Source organism: Mus pahari, chromosome 23, assembly GCF_900095145.1.
Source record: "Mus pahari chromosome 23, PAHARI_EIJ_v1.1, whole genome shotgun sequence".
NCBI lineage: Eukaryota > Metazoa > Chordata > Mammalia > Rodentia > Muridae > Mus > Mus pahari.
This window is the reverse complement of record NC_034612.1, coordinates 30,753,146-30,766,240: the sequence shown is the minus strand read 5'-3', so window position 1 is coordinate 30,766,240 and position 13,095 is coordinate 30,753,146. Positions and strand designations below refer to the sequence as shown.

The 13,095-nt window shown below is 52.3% G+C and overlaps 1 protein-coding gene and 1 long non-coding RNA gene across 7 annotated transcripts in view; one reads left to right on the top strand and one right to left on the bottom strand.

Moving 5' to 3' along the window:
• Iqce (IQ motif containing E) overlaps positions 1 to 3,358 on the top strand; it is a 41,508-nt gene extending 38,150 nt beyond the window's left edge. For 4 of the 5 annotated variants that reach the window (XM_021186777.2, XM_029533745.1, XM_029533744.1 and 1 more), the window contains 2 exons: positions 635 to 835; positions 1,337 to 3,327. In XM_021186777.2, coding sequence (XP_021042436.1) covers positions 635 to 835; positions 1,337 to 1,464 — 329 coding nt within the window. In that variant the 3' untranslated portion in view covers positions 1,465 to 3,327. Of the gene's footprint in view, positions 1 to 634; positions 836 to 1,336 lie in introns of all 5 variants that reach the window. The other variant, XM_021186775.1, reaches the window with a different exon arrangement.
• LOC115063084 lies at positions 2,390 to 8,641 on the bottom strand. 2 transcript variants are annotated; one of them, XR_003842970.1, is made up of 5 exons: positions 8,533 to 8,641; positions 7,052 to 7,115; positions 4,117 to 4,251; positions 2,816 to 2,916; positions 2,390 to 2,479 (listed from the first exon to the last, which is right to left on the bottom strand). It is a non-coding gene; the product is annotated as an uncharacterized LOC115063084 (long non-coding RNA). The 2 variants fall into 2 exon arrangements; XR_003842971.1 differs by having other exon boundaries at positions 2,816 to 2,913.
• Between the last annotated feature and the right edge of the window lie 4,454 nt (positions 8,642 to 13,095).

Here is a 13,095-nt window from a genome sequence, read left to right as displayed (position 1 = left end):
TTTTTTTTTTTTTTTTTAAGAGAAAGGGAAAGAGGAAAGATGAGAGAGAGCAGAAGGAATAAAGAAGAAAAGGAAAATAAAAATAAAGACTAATGCCACGGGCCAAAATCTCAGGAAACTAGAAGCTGAGGCAGGAGAATCATAAGTTAAGGCTAACCAGGGCTACATAGCAAGACCCTATCTTAAAAACAACACCCCCCGCCCCCCCAAGAAAGAGAAATGACTAGGGAGAAAAAAGATTCAGGGAAGTGTGTCTGGGAGGAGCTGTCCAGGCGCAGGTAAGCCTATGCTAATCCTAGAACTCCCTTGAGGAGAAAGATGGAGGAGGGAGAGACCAGTACAACAGAGGGACCCTGAGGCAGACAGGGCGGAAGGGAAGGTGAGGACCCCACGCCGGTTGTCCTTGGCCCTCCTCGTCCGCACCATGGCACACAGATGCCTACACAGAGAGGCTATGAAAGAAGACTGGTGACGGCCACTAAGTTCCTGGAGGCCGCAGTTTACATGAACCATGTGGGTGCGGTTGAGGAAGTGGTGGACAGCCATATCATCTGCTTCATGGTTGGCTTGGAATCTTCATGTTCTTTTTAAATCTCAAGTCGGTGACCAATCATTTCCCCTCCCTTGTCATTAGGAGCGACACGCAGGGAGCTCTGTGCCTCAGAGGAACTGAGGGAGACCTCTGCATCTGAACCTGCCCCCTCCGTCCCCTACTCCGCCCAAGGTGGCCACGGGGACTGCCCGTCCTCATCCAGTCTGGAGGCTGTGCCCAGTGTGAAGGATGCCATGTGTGAGGAAAGGAGCAGCAGCCCTGGAAGCGCAGGGCCATCCCTGGGTACGTCCCCTCTGTCCCCTCCGCCTTGTCTCCACTCCACACCCGACGGGGCAGGCTAGGGGTGGGAGCTGTTCAGCCAGGACCTGCGGTATACAGTGGCCACTCGGTTCTGAATCCCTTTGCATGGTCTTGGTTTCTAAGCTAATCTTACTCTGTAGGACTACTCTGTAGTCCAGCCTGGCCTCAAACTCACTGTATGACCCAGGCTAGCCCCAAATGTATGATCCTCTTCCTCCTCCTCTAGCTTTTTGAGTGCTTGAGATTATAGGTGTGCATCACACACCAGGCTTGCAAGTGTTTTAATATCAGCAGCTGCCAGACTATATCAAAGGCAGGAGCCAGCAAGAGGCTCTGTAGTGTCCTGCACGGGGGCTCTGAAGGTGGGCCCTTGGCTGTGTGGGTGAGCCTTCAGTCTTGTGTACCAAGAACTGCAGATGGCTGCGTGTGGGGCTCCCTGCCTATCTCCACCCTGTGGCTGACTCCCCCTTTGCTTCCTTTCAGCTGAGCCCTCTCCCCCAGGACTGCAGCCCTTGTCACCACCACCTGTGGAGGACATCTGCTCAGATGACTCAGATGACATTATCTTTTCGCCATTTCTGCCCAGGAAGAAAAGCCCCTCCCCATTCTAGGACCCCAGCCATTGCCTCCAGGCGAGGTGGCTGGGGACATCAGAGGACCCTAAAATTTGAGAGGATGACTGTCGTGCCAGGGAAGAACCCTGCCTCGCTCCGGAACACCTCAGCCATCCATTTTCTTACGTGTCGTGCCTGCGGCTTTGAGGGGTGCCGGTGGCTCTGTGCTCTCTGGGGACAGAGGGAGAGAGGGTGGGCACCATTCCCCACTTTAGCCTGCGTGTTTCCAGTGCCCACAGATATCGTCTGCCCCAAGGCAGGGCAGCAGGGAGTCCTGCAAAGAGGAGAACTCTTACCAAGCCTACTACTTGCTCTTAGCCTCGGCACTGTTAGCTGCCATGTTGGCCTAGCCTTCCTGGCCCGCTGCTGCCCAGTGCCTTAAAAGGTGCTACAGCTAAATCTCCCGAGCCCACAGCAGATTGCAGTCATAAGAGAACCAGCAAGAACCTATGGCCATCGGGGTCCCCAACTGAGTCCCTGTCCCATGGGCTCCTTGTTCCGCCTGTTCTTTTCCCCCACCACCTCCATCCCCCGCCCCAGGAGGATGAACTCTGGAGAGAGTACCAGGTAGCGTCAACACAGAGTGGTCCAGCCGCTAATGAGAAGCAGCCCAAGGATGGCTCAGGTCACCCAGTCACAAGGCAGGCATCAGGGCCAGGAGGCAGGCGGCCTATTGTCCCAGAGGAGATATGTCTCAGGGAAGGACAAATTCCAGTATGGCCCTGTAACTGGATGTGCAGAGGTACCTGCAGGCTACCCGTGCCATCTGGCCCCCTCAGCATCCAGCAGCTTGGGGTGTTGGTCCCTTGTCTGTGAAATTAGCTCCTGGCAGTGGGTGAGAATGAGGGACTCCGGGCTTGGTTTCAGGAGCATCCAGGATCCATGTACCTTAGGCCTGCTGCACAAGTGTCCCCTCCAGAGTGCCTGTCAGACTGGCTGCTGGTGGTCTCCATAGGTCACTGGCGGTAAAGGAACTTCCTGTTCCATAGAACTGAGATTTGTCTCGGGAAACCTAGACCAGTGGGGACACCCAAGAGGTTTGCTTTGGGGGACCATTTCGTTCCCGGCATCCTCCACTAAACACTTGCCTGATATGGCACACCACAGGCTGTGCCCAGGACACTCAGGAAATGAGCTGGGCTTTCCAGTTAGAGACCAGGAAGGGGGGCCCCAGCTTTGTCTACCTGCTCCTGGAAGGTTTAAGTAGCCCAGGGACCAGGGACAGCTGCCTCCCATTTTTCTCCACCAGGGGGCAAAAAGAACCTCAGCCAGAACCCTGGCCATCTGGCTTAGGCTGAAGGCTGCCTGCCAAGGTAGTTTCTCGTGAACCGATGGTAACCTTACTCACATAGCAGCAGCCTGGAGGTCTCTGTAGATCTGCTTCCTTGTCAGAACTTGGCTGAGTTCTCTGTGATTGCTGCCACCCCTTGAAGCCTCAGACACCACCTACTAAGACACAAGACAGCGGCTACAGGTGGCCCTCGTGTGCCTGTACCTTCCCCGGGGCCAGGGGTGTCCACGTGCCACTGCTCTGCCCCCTCCCTTATTTAACGGCCAGGCCACCATCTCTGCATTGAGTGTTCTGAGTGAGCAAGCAGTCGGGGTGGGGTGTCTTCATCTTCACTGGGGGGGAGGTGCTCCACCTCAGGAAGGGGCTATGCAAGATGGCACCCCAGCTGCAGGGCAGGGTCCGTATATCTTAGGGCCAACGTGTACACCCAGCCTGGCCAGTGGGCAGTGAGGTCTGATCAGCCCCCACACTTGGGTCTTCTAAGAACCTGCCTCTGAAACACAGGAAAGCTGTAGCCTTCCGTCCTTTGGTGTAGCAGCTCATCTATTAAAGGCAAAGCCTGTCTTGAAGCTGCCCTGTAAATGACGGTGCCTGAAGCCTCCACCTTTGGCAGGTGTCCTGTGTCCAGTGCCCTCCACCCACGTGTCATTGCCAGAGCAGACTGCCCCTGGCTGTCTGCATCAGAGAAAGCGCCTGGGGGAGGGGGGAATGGTAACCTGTCTGGGGTGCAGGGGCAGTACAGTGAGCGCCCGCTGACTTCTCCAGGAAGTCCTGCCTGCCTGATCTGTAAGACAAGAGTCCTTGTGCTTGGCTTGGTTCTGTAGGTGCAAGTTCCCCAAGCCTGAATGGCCAGCTAGGGCCACTGGCAAAACCAAAACTACTGAGGGGTGCGGTATATGCCAATCGCCAGGGGGTAGGATGAGGGGTGGGGCGAGGAAAGTGGGGGAAGAGTAGAAGCTGTGGGTTGGGCCAAGCCGCCTGGGAATGTACTGGTCTTGGACACAGTGGGGCCTGGACTGGAAGTGGGGCTTTAGGCAGCAGCAAAATTCATCCCTTGGGGAGAGTAGGAGTGGAGACCTTTCTAAGGACCTCCGACCTCAGCATTCAGAGATGGGTAAGTGATGACGTCACTGCGCCCTGATTTCCACAGCAACACCTCCACATCACCTTGAGCTTAAAGAACAGGAGTGAGCCTTCTGTGTAGGCTGGTAGGTAGTTCATCTCTAAAAGAGCCTGTGCTCTCTCTGTGACCCCGCCCCACGGGTGGTTGTCAGCCTGCTGACCGCCCAGCCGGGTCTCACTGCTGTAACTGACCTGTGGGAGAGCTGAAAAAGTGCAAAGAGTGAAAGGCTACTCACACTGCTCATTTACACTTGCCCGAGGCTCTGGGCCTCTCTGGAGAGTGCGCAGGAAGCCAGCTGGGCTTGGGGCACGGTACATGCAGGGACCTCAAAGGCCAGGAACAGACTGAGCCACCCTCCTTGAAGATGCCCCTGTGGGAAAAAAGCAAGATCCGGGGAAACCCTGCACCCCTCTGCTCCCCTTGTTTCACCTCCGCCCACCAGATGCAGCTGAGGAGGAAGCTCAGAGAGGGGGTTGATAACAAACCAGGCTTCCCAAAACTAGCAAAATAGCAGTGAGCTGCGTGTGGGTGGGAGCAAACCTGCGGAGATAGGAATCAGACTCTGTAGTGAGCTTTTGTATGGCGGGGATGGGGCTCACCCCCAGCCCTAACAGTGCAGTATGACCAGTGGGCATGCAGCATTCAGAGGGGGCTTAGAAGCCACCAAGACCACAGTCCCTGTAGGCCATAGGCCGCCTGATGGGTGACCAGAACTCATTTGCCAGGGCCCTGTGCCTGGCGTTTGTGTAAAGCCCCACAGCACATCGGGAGCTTTTTTAGGTCCACACATTTCAGCTTCAAGGAGCGACTGTGCCTGAACGACCCTGACTGCAGGTGCCGGCTGGATTCTGTCTGATAAATGTCTATTTTTGTCTCCCGAGGAGGGGAGAGAGGACTGTGCCTTCAGTCTCACAGAGACAGAGCCCTCTCTGTGAAGAGACCAATCATTAGACAAAGAGGGAAGAAGGGAGCAGAACAGATGTCTTTAAACCTATAAATACCTTCCCGGGAAGCACTCTCAACTCTGAGATCTAAATAAAAATCCCAGTATATCCTGGTCAAACTAATTGCAGATCCCTCCTTTGGGAGGGGAAGCCATCCGTTCCCGTGTGGCTCGGAAGCTCTGAGGGCGCTGATATCGAGCTTGTGGCCCTTTCTTGAGGTTCTCACCTACTTAGGGTTCACGGGGATCTGCGTAGAGCAGCCATACTGCAGTTGACTAACCTGTCCAGTGCAGGCTTCGGCTGGGCAGGCACCTGTCAGGGCGTCTGCGTCTGCAAGCTGGGAAATGAAACTCAGAACTGCCCAGGCCAGTGGGGACTGGATCCCCTGGCCTTTTTTTTTTTTTTTTTTTTTTTTTTTTAAATGGGGTTTACTAGATAGCACTTACTGGAATTAGGTTAAAAGCAGGCACCACCACACCCAACTAAAAAAATATTGTAATTTATAGCCAGCATGATGGCTTAGTAGATAAAGGCACTTCTTGGTACCATGCCTGAAACTCTTGAGTTCAGTCTTCACCCACGGTGGAAGAGAGAACCACAAGTTGTTCTCGGACGTGTGCATACGTGTGTATGCATGTCAGGGTGTGTGAATGTGTGTCACAATGAGAATACTTACATTTGTGTGTGTGTGTGTGTGTGTGTGTGTATATATATATATATATATATATATATATATATATATATATATATAGTTTGTTCATGTTTATGTGGATATTCAAGTGAATGTATGTGTTGCTTGCACATAGAGTACCCTCAGAGGTCATAAGGGAGAATCAATGCCCTGGAACTTGGAGTTACAGACAATTGTGAACCACCATGTGGGTGCTGGGTATTAAGCCTCAGTCCTCTGCCAAAACAAGAAGTGCTCTGAGGCACAGAGCTGTCTGTCCAGGCTCCACGGGGTCTTTTATAGACCTGGACCTCATTGATGCAGCTTCGAGGGCTGGCTAACATTCAGGGATCAGCCCCTCTGCCTTCCCACCCGGGGTTTCACACGTGTTCTGCCTCACCCAACCGATGCTGGAGATCTGAACTTGAGTCCTCAGGCTTCCGTGGCAAGGTCTTTACCTACCTAGCCATGTCCCAGGCCTTTGGTAAAAATACAATGTTGTTCATGTATGTGTGCGTGCATGTACGCATGCCCGTGTATGTGTGTGTGTGTGTGTGTGTGTGTGTGTGTGTGTGTGTGTGTATCACAGCATCCTGTGGAGATCAGAAGAAAGCTTGCAGGAACCAGTTCTTTCCTTCTGCTGTGTTGATACCAGGGAATTGAACTCAGGTCATTAGACTTGGCAGCAAAACCCTAACCACTGAGCCTTCTTACTGTCACTCCCCAGCTCTTTAATGGGGGAAAAAAACAAAACAACAAAAAACCACAATCTTCACAAGTCACCCAGGCTGGTCTTGAACCCAGCCTGTAGCCTCGGCATGCCTTAAATGAGGGATCCTTTGGCCTCAGCTTCCCAAGGAGCTAGGAAGATGGCCTGCCCCCCCCCCCCCCCGCCTGGCTCCCACACACCTTCAGGTCTGGGGAGAGTGACTCCATGCCTGACCAGGATACGTTTAAATGTGCCATTTCTCCAAGTCCTCAAGGAACACAGAATAAAGAATTTGAATCCCTCGTTCCTTTTGGCAGCGCTGTCAGGTTCAGAATACGAATGACGAGGAAGGGAACAGGCTGGCCTGTCTGCACAGGCACCCACTAATGGCCTTTGGCTAGCGTGCCTTCCCATGGGCTCCCTCGAGTTGGCCCCTGTTACAGCTGGAGGAACGGCCCTATTAGTCGGTGCCTGCCTGAGGACCCTGGAAAAGGTTTCCATGGTGCTGGGGCTCTCTGAATAAAGAGAAAAGGGGTGCCCCTGAGCTCCTCGTTAATTAAGCCCAGAACAGCCAGGATTCAAAGAACAGTCCAGTGTGTGCCAGGGCTCCTGGGGGCCATTCATGGGACCCAGCCTGCGGCTTTCTTCCTCTCAGCTCCTCTCTTCCCAGGCCCGGCTTCTAAGAGATGAAAGCAGAGAGGCTGTGGCGTAGGCGGGGAGGGGGCACTGCTGACATAATACACGAGAAAGGCCGTTCCCTGCCAGTGCCGCCGCCATCCACCCCCTCCCTTGGCACATGTGATGCTTCCCTCGGACAGGGCTGGCTGCTGAGCTGGGGCTGACCTACCTGAAGTCCTGCCTCCTCCTCGTGTGCCCTCCTGCCTCCTGCCCCCACTCCACTGGTCTTCTTCCTGTTAAGTGAGGTGTTTTCAGGTGCTGTCCCCAGCATCGGCCCCTCTGGATACCTGGGGGGCTTTCAGCATGTACAGTACTCAAATTTGGCTTGACCTAGACCCCAAGCCTGCTGCTCCTGATCCCGTGAATGGCATAGCATAGCAAGCCACATGTGCACACAAATGCATGTGTGCACACAGATGGGCACATGGTCACATAACCGTAGTGTATAACCGTAGTGTATAACAAGTATACACATGCAGGAATGCATGCATAAACATGGCAGCACATGTATATACAAAAGTACATGCAAGGGGCTGGTAAGATGGTTCAGTAGGTTAAGTGTTTGCAAGCAAAGTAGGAGGACCTGAGTTCAATTCCTAGAATGTACATTAGACTACAACAACAACAAAACTAGCCAGGCATGGTGGATCATGCCCTTAATTCCAGCCCTCGCCTGTGATTGTGAGAACAGCCAGGTCTACATAGTTCCAGACCAGCCAAAGCTACATAGTGAGACACTGTCTCCAAAAGTAAAACAGCAGTAAAAAATCAGAGCAGCACACACGGGCAAAAAAGACCTGAGTGGCTGCACATTCCTTTAATCCCAGCACTCAGGGAGACAGAGGCAAGGTGGATCTCATAGTTGGAGGCCAGCCTGGTCTATAGAGGGAGTTCCAGGACAGCCAGGGCTACCTTTTGTCTCTAAGGGGAAAAAAAGCTAGATATGGCTGCCCATAACCCCAGCACCTGGGAGGCTAAGGCAGAAGGATCGAGCAATACAGACCCTGGCTGCCTGAGGAGAGAGTTTTCTTTGGGGATGTGCCCCCCAACTCCCCGTAGGCTGACCTTACTCCAGCCGATGGCTTCACCCCCGTGTACACATGGGCAGTAATAGCTAGATGCACTGGGTAAGATCAGGGTCCCTCTTTTTGAGGCAGAGGACATGAAACTGAGAGAGCAACCTGGTGAGGGGACCAGGGAGTTAGAAGTAGGGAATGGGGTAGATATGACCAAACTCCATGCCACACAATTATCACGTTCTCAAGGAATAAATATAGTAGAAAAAAGTCCAACCCGACCTACAGAATGAGGCCTGTCCCCACCCCCACGCCCCCAACCAACAAAGCAAACCCCTCTGGTCGGGGGTACGCTGTTACCCCTCTGATCGGGGGTACGCTGTTACCCCTCTGGTCGGGGGTATGCTGTTACCCCTCTGGTCGGGGGTACGCTGCTACCCCTCTGGTCGGGGGTACGCTGTTACCAGGACCAGGGATTGCCCGTGGAGGTGGTCGGGGCTTCTGTTCACAACCCACAACATAACCGCTGGCTGCAAGCTTCAAGTGGCTTTTAAAGCCCAGTACACAGTGATATCCAGTCCCTGCAAATGAGAAGCTCTGCCCCATAACTGTCCGGGTTCCATTCCGAGTTCACCTGCTGTTAGCTGATCCTGCTGACACGCCGTCTGAAAGCACAATTTCCAGTCTCTGCTCCTCCGCCTTTCCAAGATGTGTGTGTGACCGAGAGAAGCAACTAGCCAGCCGTTGTGTGCTCCGGGATCCCTTGGAAGGGCCCAAGTGCAGCAGCTCAGTGGTTAAGAGGACCACCCACACACTGCCTCACAGTCTGTAACTCCAGTTGTCGCTCTCTGGCAGGCACCAGGCATGTGTGTAGCACACAGACATACATGCAGATGAAACACACATAAAAATAAAAAATTACCCAGACACTATTGCATATGCCAGCAAGATTTTGCTGACAGGACCCTGATATAGCTGTCTCTTGTGAGGCTATGCCAGTGCCTGGCAAATACAGAAGTGGGTGCTCACAGTCATCTATTGGATGGAACACAAGGTCCCCTATGAAGGAGCTAGAGAAAGTACCCAAGGAGCTAAAGGGGTCTGCAACCCTATAGGAGGAACAACAATATTAACTAACCAGTACCCACCAGAGCTTGTGTCTCTAGTTGCATATGTAGCAGAGGATGGCCTAGTCGGCCATCAGTGGGAGGAGAGGTACTTGGTCTTGTGAAGATTATATGCCCCAGTACAGGGGAATGCCAGGACCAGGAAGTGGGAGTAGATGGGTTGGGAGCGGTGGGGGGGGGGGAGAAGTATAGGAGACTTTTGGAGAGGAAACTAGGAAAGGGGCTAGCATTTGAAATGTAAATGAAGAAAATATCTATTAAAAATTAATTAATTAAAAAAAAAAACAAAACTGGGGTAAGCTTGGCAAAATAAAAGAAAAATTAAAATCAAAATGATTACTGTTACTATTTCCTGCAACCTTCGTTACATAATGAAGATATGCATGGGTGCATGGAAGGAGAGGGATGGAAGGATGGAAGAAGGATGGAAGGATGGGTGGGTGGGTGGATGTAAAGATGCCTGGGAGGTGGATGGATGTGTGTATGGACAGAGATGGATAAAGGCTGGGCATAGGGCAGACAGATGAATTAACGGATGTGTGGATGGATGATAGATGGTAAGCAGATAGAAAAATGAGTGGGTGGAGGATGATGGTTGGAGATATGGATAAAAGGACGGATGGATGGATGGATGGACGATGACAGGTTGGCTAATGGACAGGTGGATGTGTACACGTACAGATGGATGGATAGGTTCATGGTGGATGGATGGACTGAGAGAGGAGTAGGAGGCAGCTGGCTGGCTAGAAAATGGATGTACGTGTAGCTGGAAGCAAACGAATGGACTGGAATAGGGTGACAGGGGAACATAGAAAGAAATGCACATATAGATGGCTGACAGACACAGTGTGGCCCTGGATCTCAGGAAGGAGGCCAGGGCTTGTGTGGGGAGTCCTTGTGTGTGGGGAATCCTCCTGGGGAGCTTGGCTCAGACCCCGAGAGATGTGGGAACAGAGTGCTGGCAGAATGATGGAGTCCACTGTTTAGAGAGAGTGAGCGAGCAGGGTGGGGGACTGTGAATGATATCCACCCCCAGTGCCCACCGGAGCCCACTAGGACTCCCCAGCATGGGAGGCAGGGTGCAGCCAGGCTGCTGGCTAAGATGGGGAGAGGCCTAACCTTGAAGAAGCAGCTTCAGATGGGAGAACTTTTTTTTTTTTTCAAGACAAAGTTTCTTTGTGTGGTTCTGACTGTCCTGGAACTGGCTCTCTAGACCAGGCTGGCCTTGAACTCATAGAGATCCACCTGCCTCCTGAGTGCTGGGATTAAAGGCGTGTGCCACCACTCCCAGGCTGAAAACTGTTTGTTTGTTTGTTTGTTTGTTTGTTTTTCGAGACAGGACTTCTCTGTATAGCCCTGGTTGGCCTGTTCATACATCTCAGTATGTAGACCAGGCTAGCCTTAAACTAAGATTATCCTACCTTTGCCTCCTGGGTGCTGGGATTAAAGATTTACATCACAATGCCCTGATCCAAATGGATGGATTTTCTGTGCAGTTCTCTTCTGTGATTTCTTCCAGAGCCATCTCACCAGTGGCCCACAGAAACCTGGAGAAGCAAAAAGGTTATGGCAAGATCTACAGAGGCTGGAGTGGGACCTCAGAGCGCGCCTACACTCTAGCTGTTTGTACAGGCTCTCCCGCAGCCCAAACTCCTGATCCTCCCAAATGCTGGCATGACGGCATGCATCAACATCCCCGTCTTAGTTACAGTTGCTGTAATGAAACGCTGTGACCAAAAGCAACTTGGAGAGGAAAGGGTTATTCAGAGTTCCATATGACAGGTTCATCATCAAAGCAGTGAGGGCAGGAACTCAAGCAGGGCTGGAACCTGGAGGCAGGAGCTGATGCAGAGACCACAGAGAGGCGCTGCTTACTGGCTTGCTCCTCATGGCTTGCTCAGCCTACTTTCTTTTTCTTTTTCTTTTTTTTTTTCTTTTTTTTTTTTTTTTTTTTTTTTTTTTTGGAGACAAGGTTTCTCTGTGTAGCCTTGGCTGTCCTGGAACTCACTCTGTAGACCAGACTGGCCTCGAACTCAGAAATCCACCTGCCTCTGCCTCCCAAATGCTGGGATTAAAAGCGTGTGCCACCATGCCCGGCTTCAGCCTACTTTCTTAAAGAGCCCAGGACCCTGGGGCTGGAGGGATGGCTCAGTGGTTAAGAGCACTAATTGCTCTTCCAAAGGTCCTGAGTTCAATTCCCAGCAACCACCTGGCAGGTCACAAACATCTACAGTGGGTTCTGATGCCCTCTTCTGTGTGGCTGAAGAGAGTGCCAGTGTACTCACATACATTAAATACATATTAGCCGGGCGTGGTGGCGCACACCTTTAATCCCAGCACTCGGGAGGCAGAGGCAGGCGAATTTCTGAGTTTGAGCCCAGCCTGGTCTACAAAGTGAGTTCCAGGACAGCCAGGGCTATACAGAGAAACCCTGTCTCAAACAAACAAACAAACAAACAACAAAAAAAAAACCAACAAAAAATTCTCATTGTTGGGGCTGGTGAGATGGCTCAGTGGTTAAGAACACCAACTGCTCTTCCAAAGGTCCTGAGTTCAAATCCCAGCAACCACATGGTGGTTCACAACCATCCATAACAAAAATCCGATGCCTTCTCCTGGAGTGTCTGAAGATAGCTACAGTGTACACACACATAATAAATAAATAAATAAATAAATAAATAAATAAATAAATAAATAAATATTAAAAATAATAAATAAATAAATATATAAATACCCAGGACCACCGGCCCAGGGATGGTGCTGCCCACAATGGAATGGGCTTTCCCCCATCAATCACTAGTTAAGAAAATGCCCTACAGTTGGATCTTATGGGGTTCCTCCTTTCAGATGACTCTACCTTGTGTCAAGTTGACATAAAACTAGCCAGCACTGTGCCCAACTTCACCCTAGAAATCTGAAAGAGACGCTCTGGCTTCATCGCCAGCTCACTCTGGGAGAAAGGGCCCGTGTGCAAGAGAATCCAGGTGAGGATCCACCCGGCCCGCGCAGCCAGAGCAGGTGAATTACGCGAGCCTCGGTTTCTCCATCCGTAAATTAGGTAGCGTGCCCTGCTGTGTCTCTGGATGCCTGTGAGCAAGCAGCTGGGCCACCTGTGCGGCCCCAGGTTCTAGAACACTCATACCTGGCCTTTCTCGTCAATCCCTGCCTGCCCTGCCTGGGGAAAGGCAGAGCCTGTCAGAGACGAGACTGGGTCTGGGGACTTTGGACTTGGTCATGAGGCCCCGCAAGGTCATAGAAAGGCCATCAAGGGAGGGGCAGGGCAGAGAAAGGAGGGAGTTGCGTGGCCTTCGCTGCCCGGGTTCAGGAGTCGGACCTTGACCCTGACCTTGAATGAGGCCTTCCTTTTTCAGAGCGCAGGCATGAGGCCACGAGGCTGAGGCCAGACCCACATGGCTCTGGAAGCCGCTCCTTCACCGTGGCCGATGCAGGGCGTTCAGAGAAGGCAGCCCAGGGCTAGGTGGCACTAAGGGTTCCCTCGTAAAGCCCAAAGGCCCCCAGATGATCCATAAAGGGCTCCACCTCCTTGCCCCACACTTCATTCTGAATAAGATGAGTAAGATCGAGGCAGCTTCCAGAACCTTCCTTCCTCACACTAGTGCCACACAGGAAGGAGAAGGGGTTCCTGGGAGCCCTGTCTCTCATCTCTGTCTCGGGGGTGGCACCCTCTAGGTTCAAAGCCAGGCCAGATAAATCGTCCCCTCACACACAGGCGAGGACAGCTTAAATGCAGTGCTTTGTTTGTTTGGGTTGGGTTGTTGCTGTCGTGTGGAGTCCAGGGTCCCATGGACCCCCTGTTTTGGCCAGGCTGGCTCATCGAAAGCCCCCTAGAACTTCTCACTTCCCTCGGATTCACAGAGGGTGAGGGTCCATTTTCTAATATACTGACATGGGGAGTAAGGCCTGTGAGAATTCCCGACTCCCAAAGAACCTCCAAGGCAGCAGCAGGAAAGCCTGTCTTTGTCTTTCCTTCCTCCCTCCGTGTGTGTGTGTGTGTGTGTGTGTGTGTGTGTGTGTGTGTGTGTGTGTGTGTGCGTGCATGTCTGTGTATG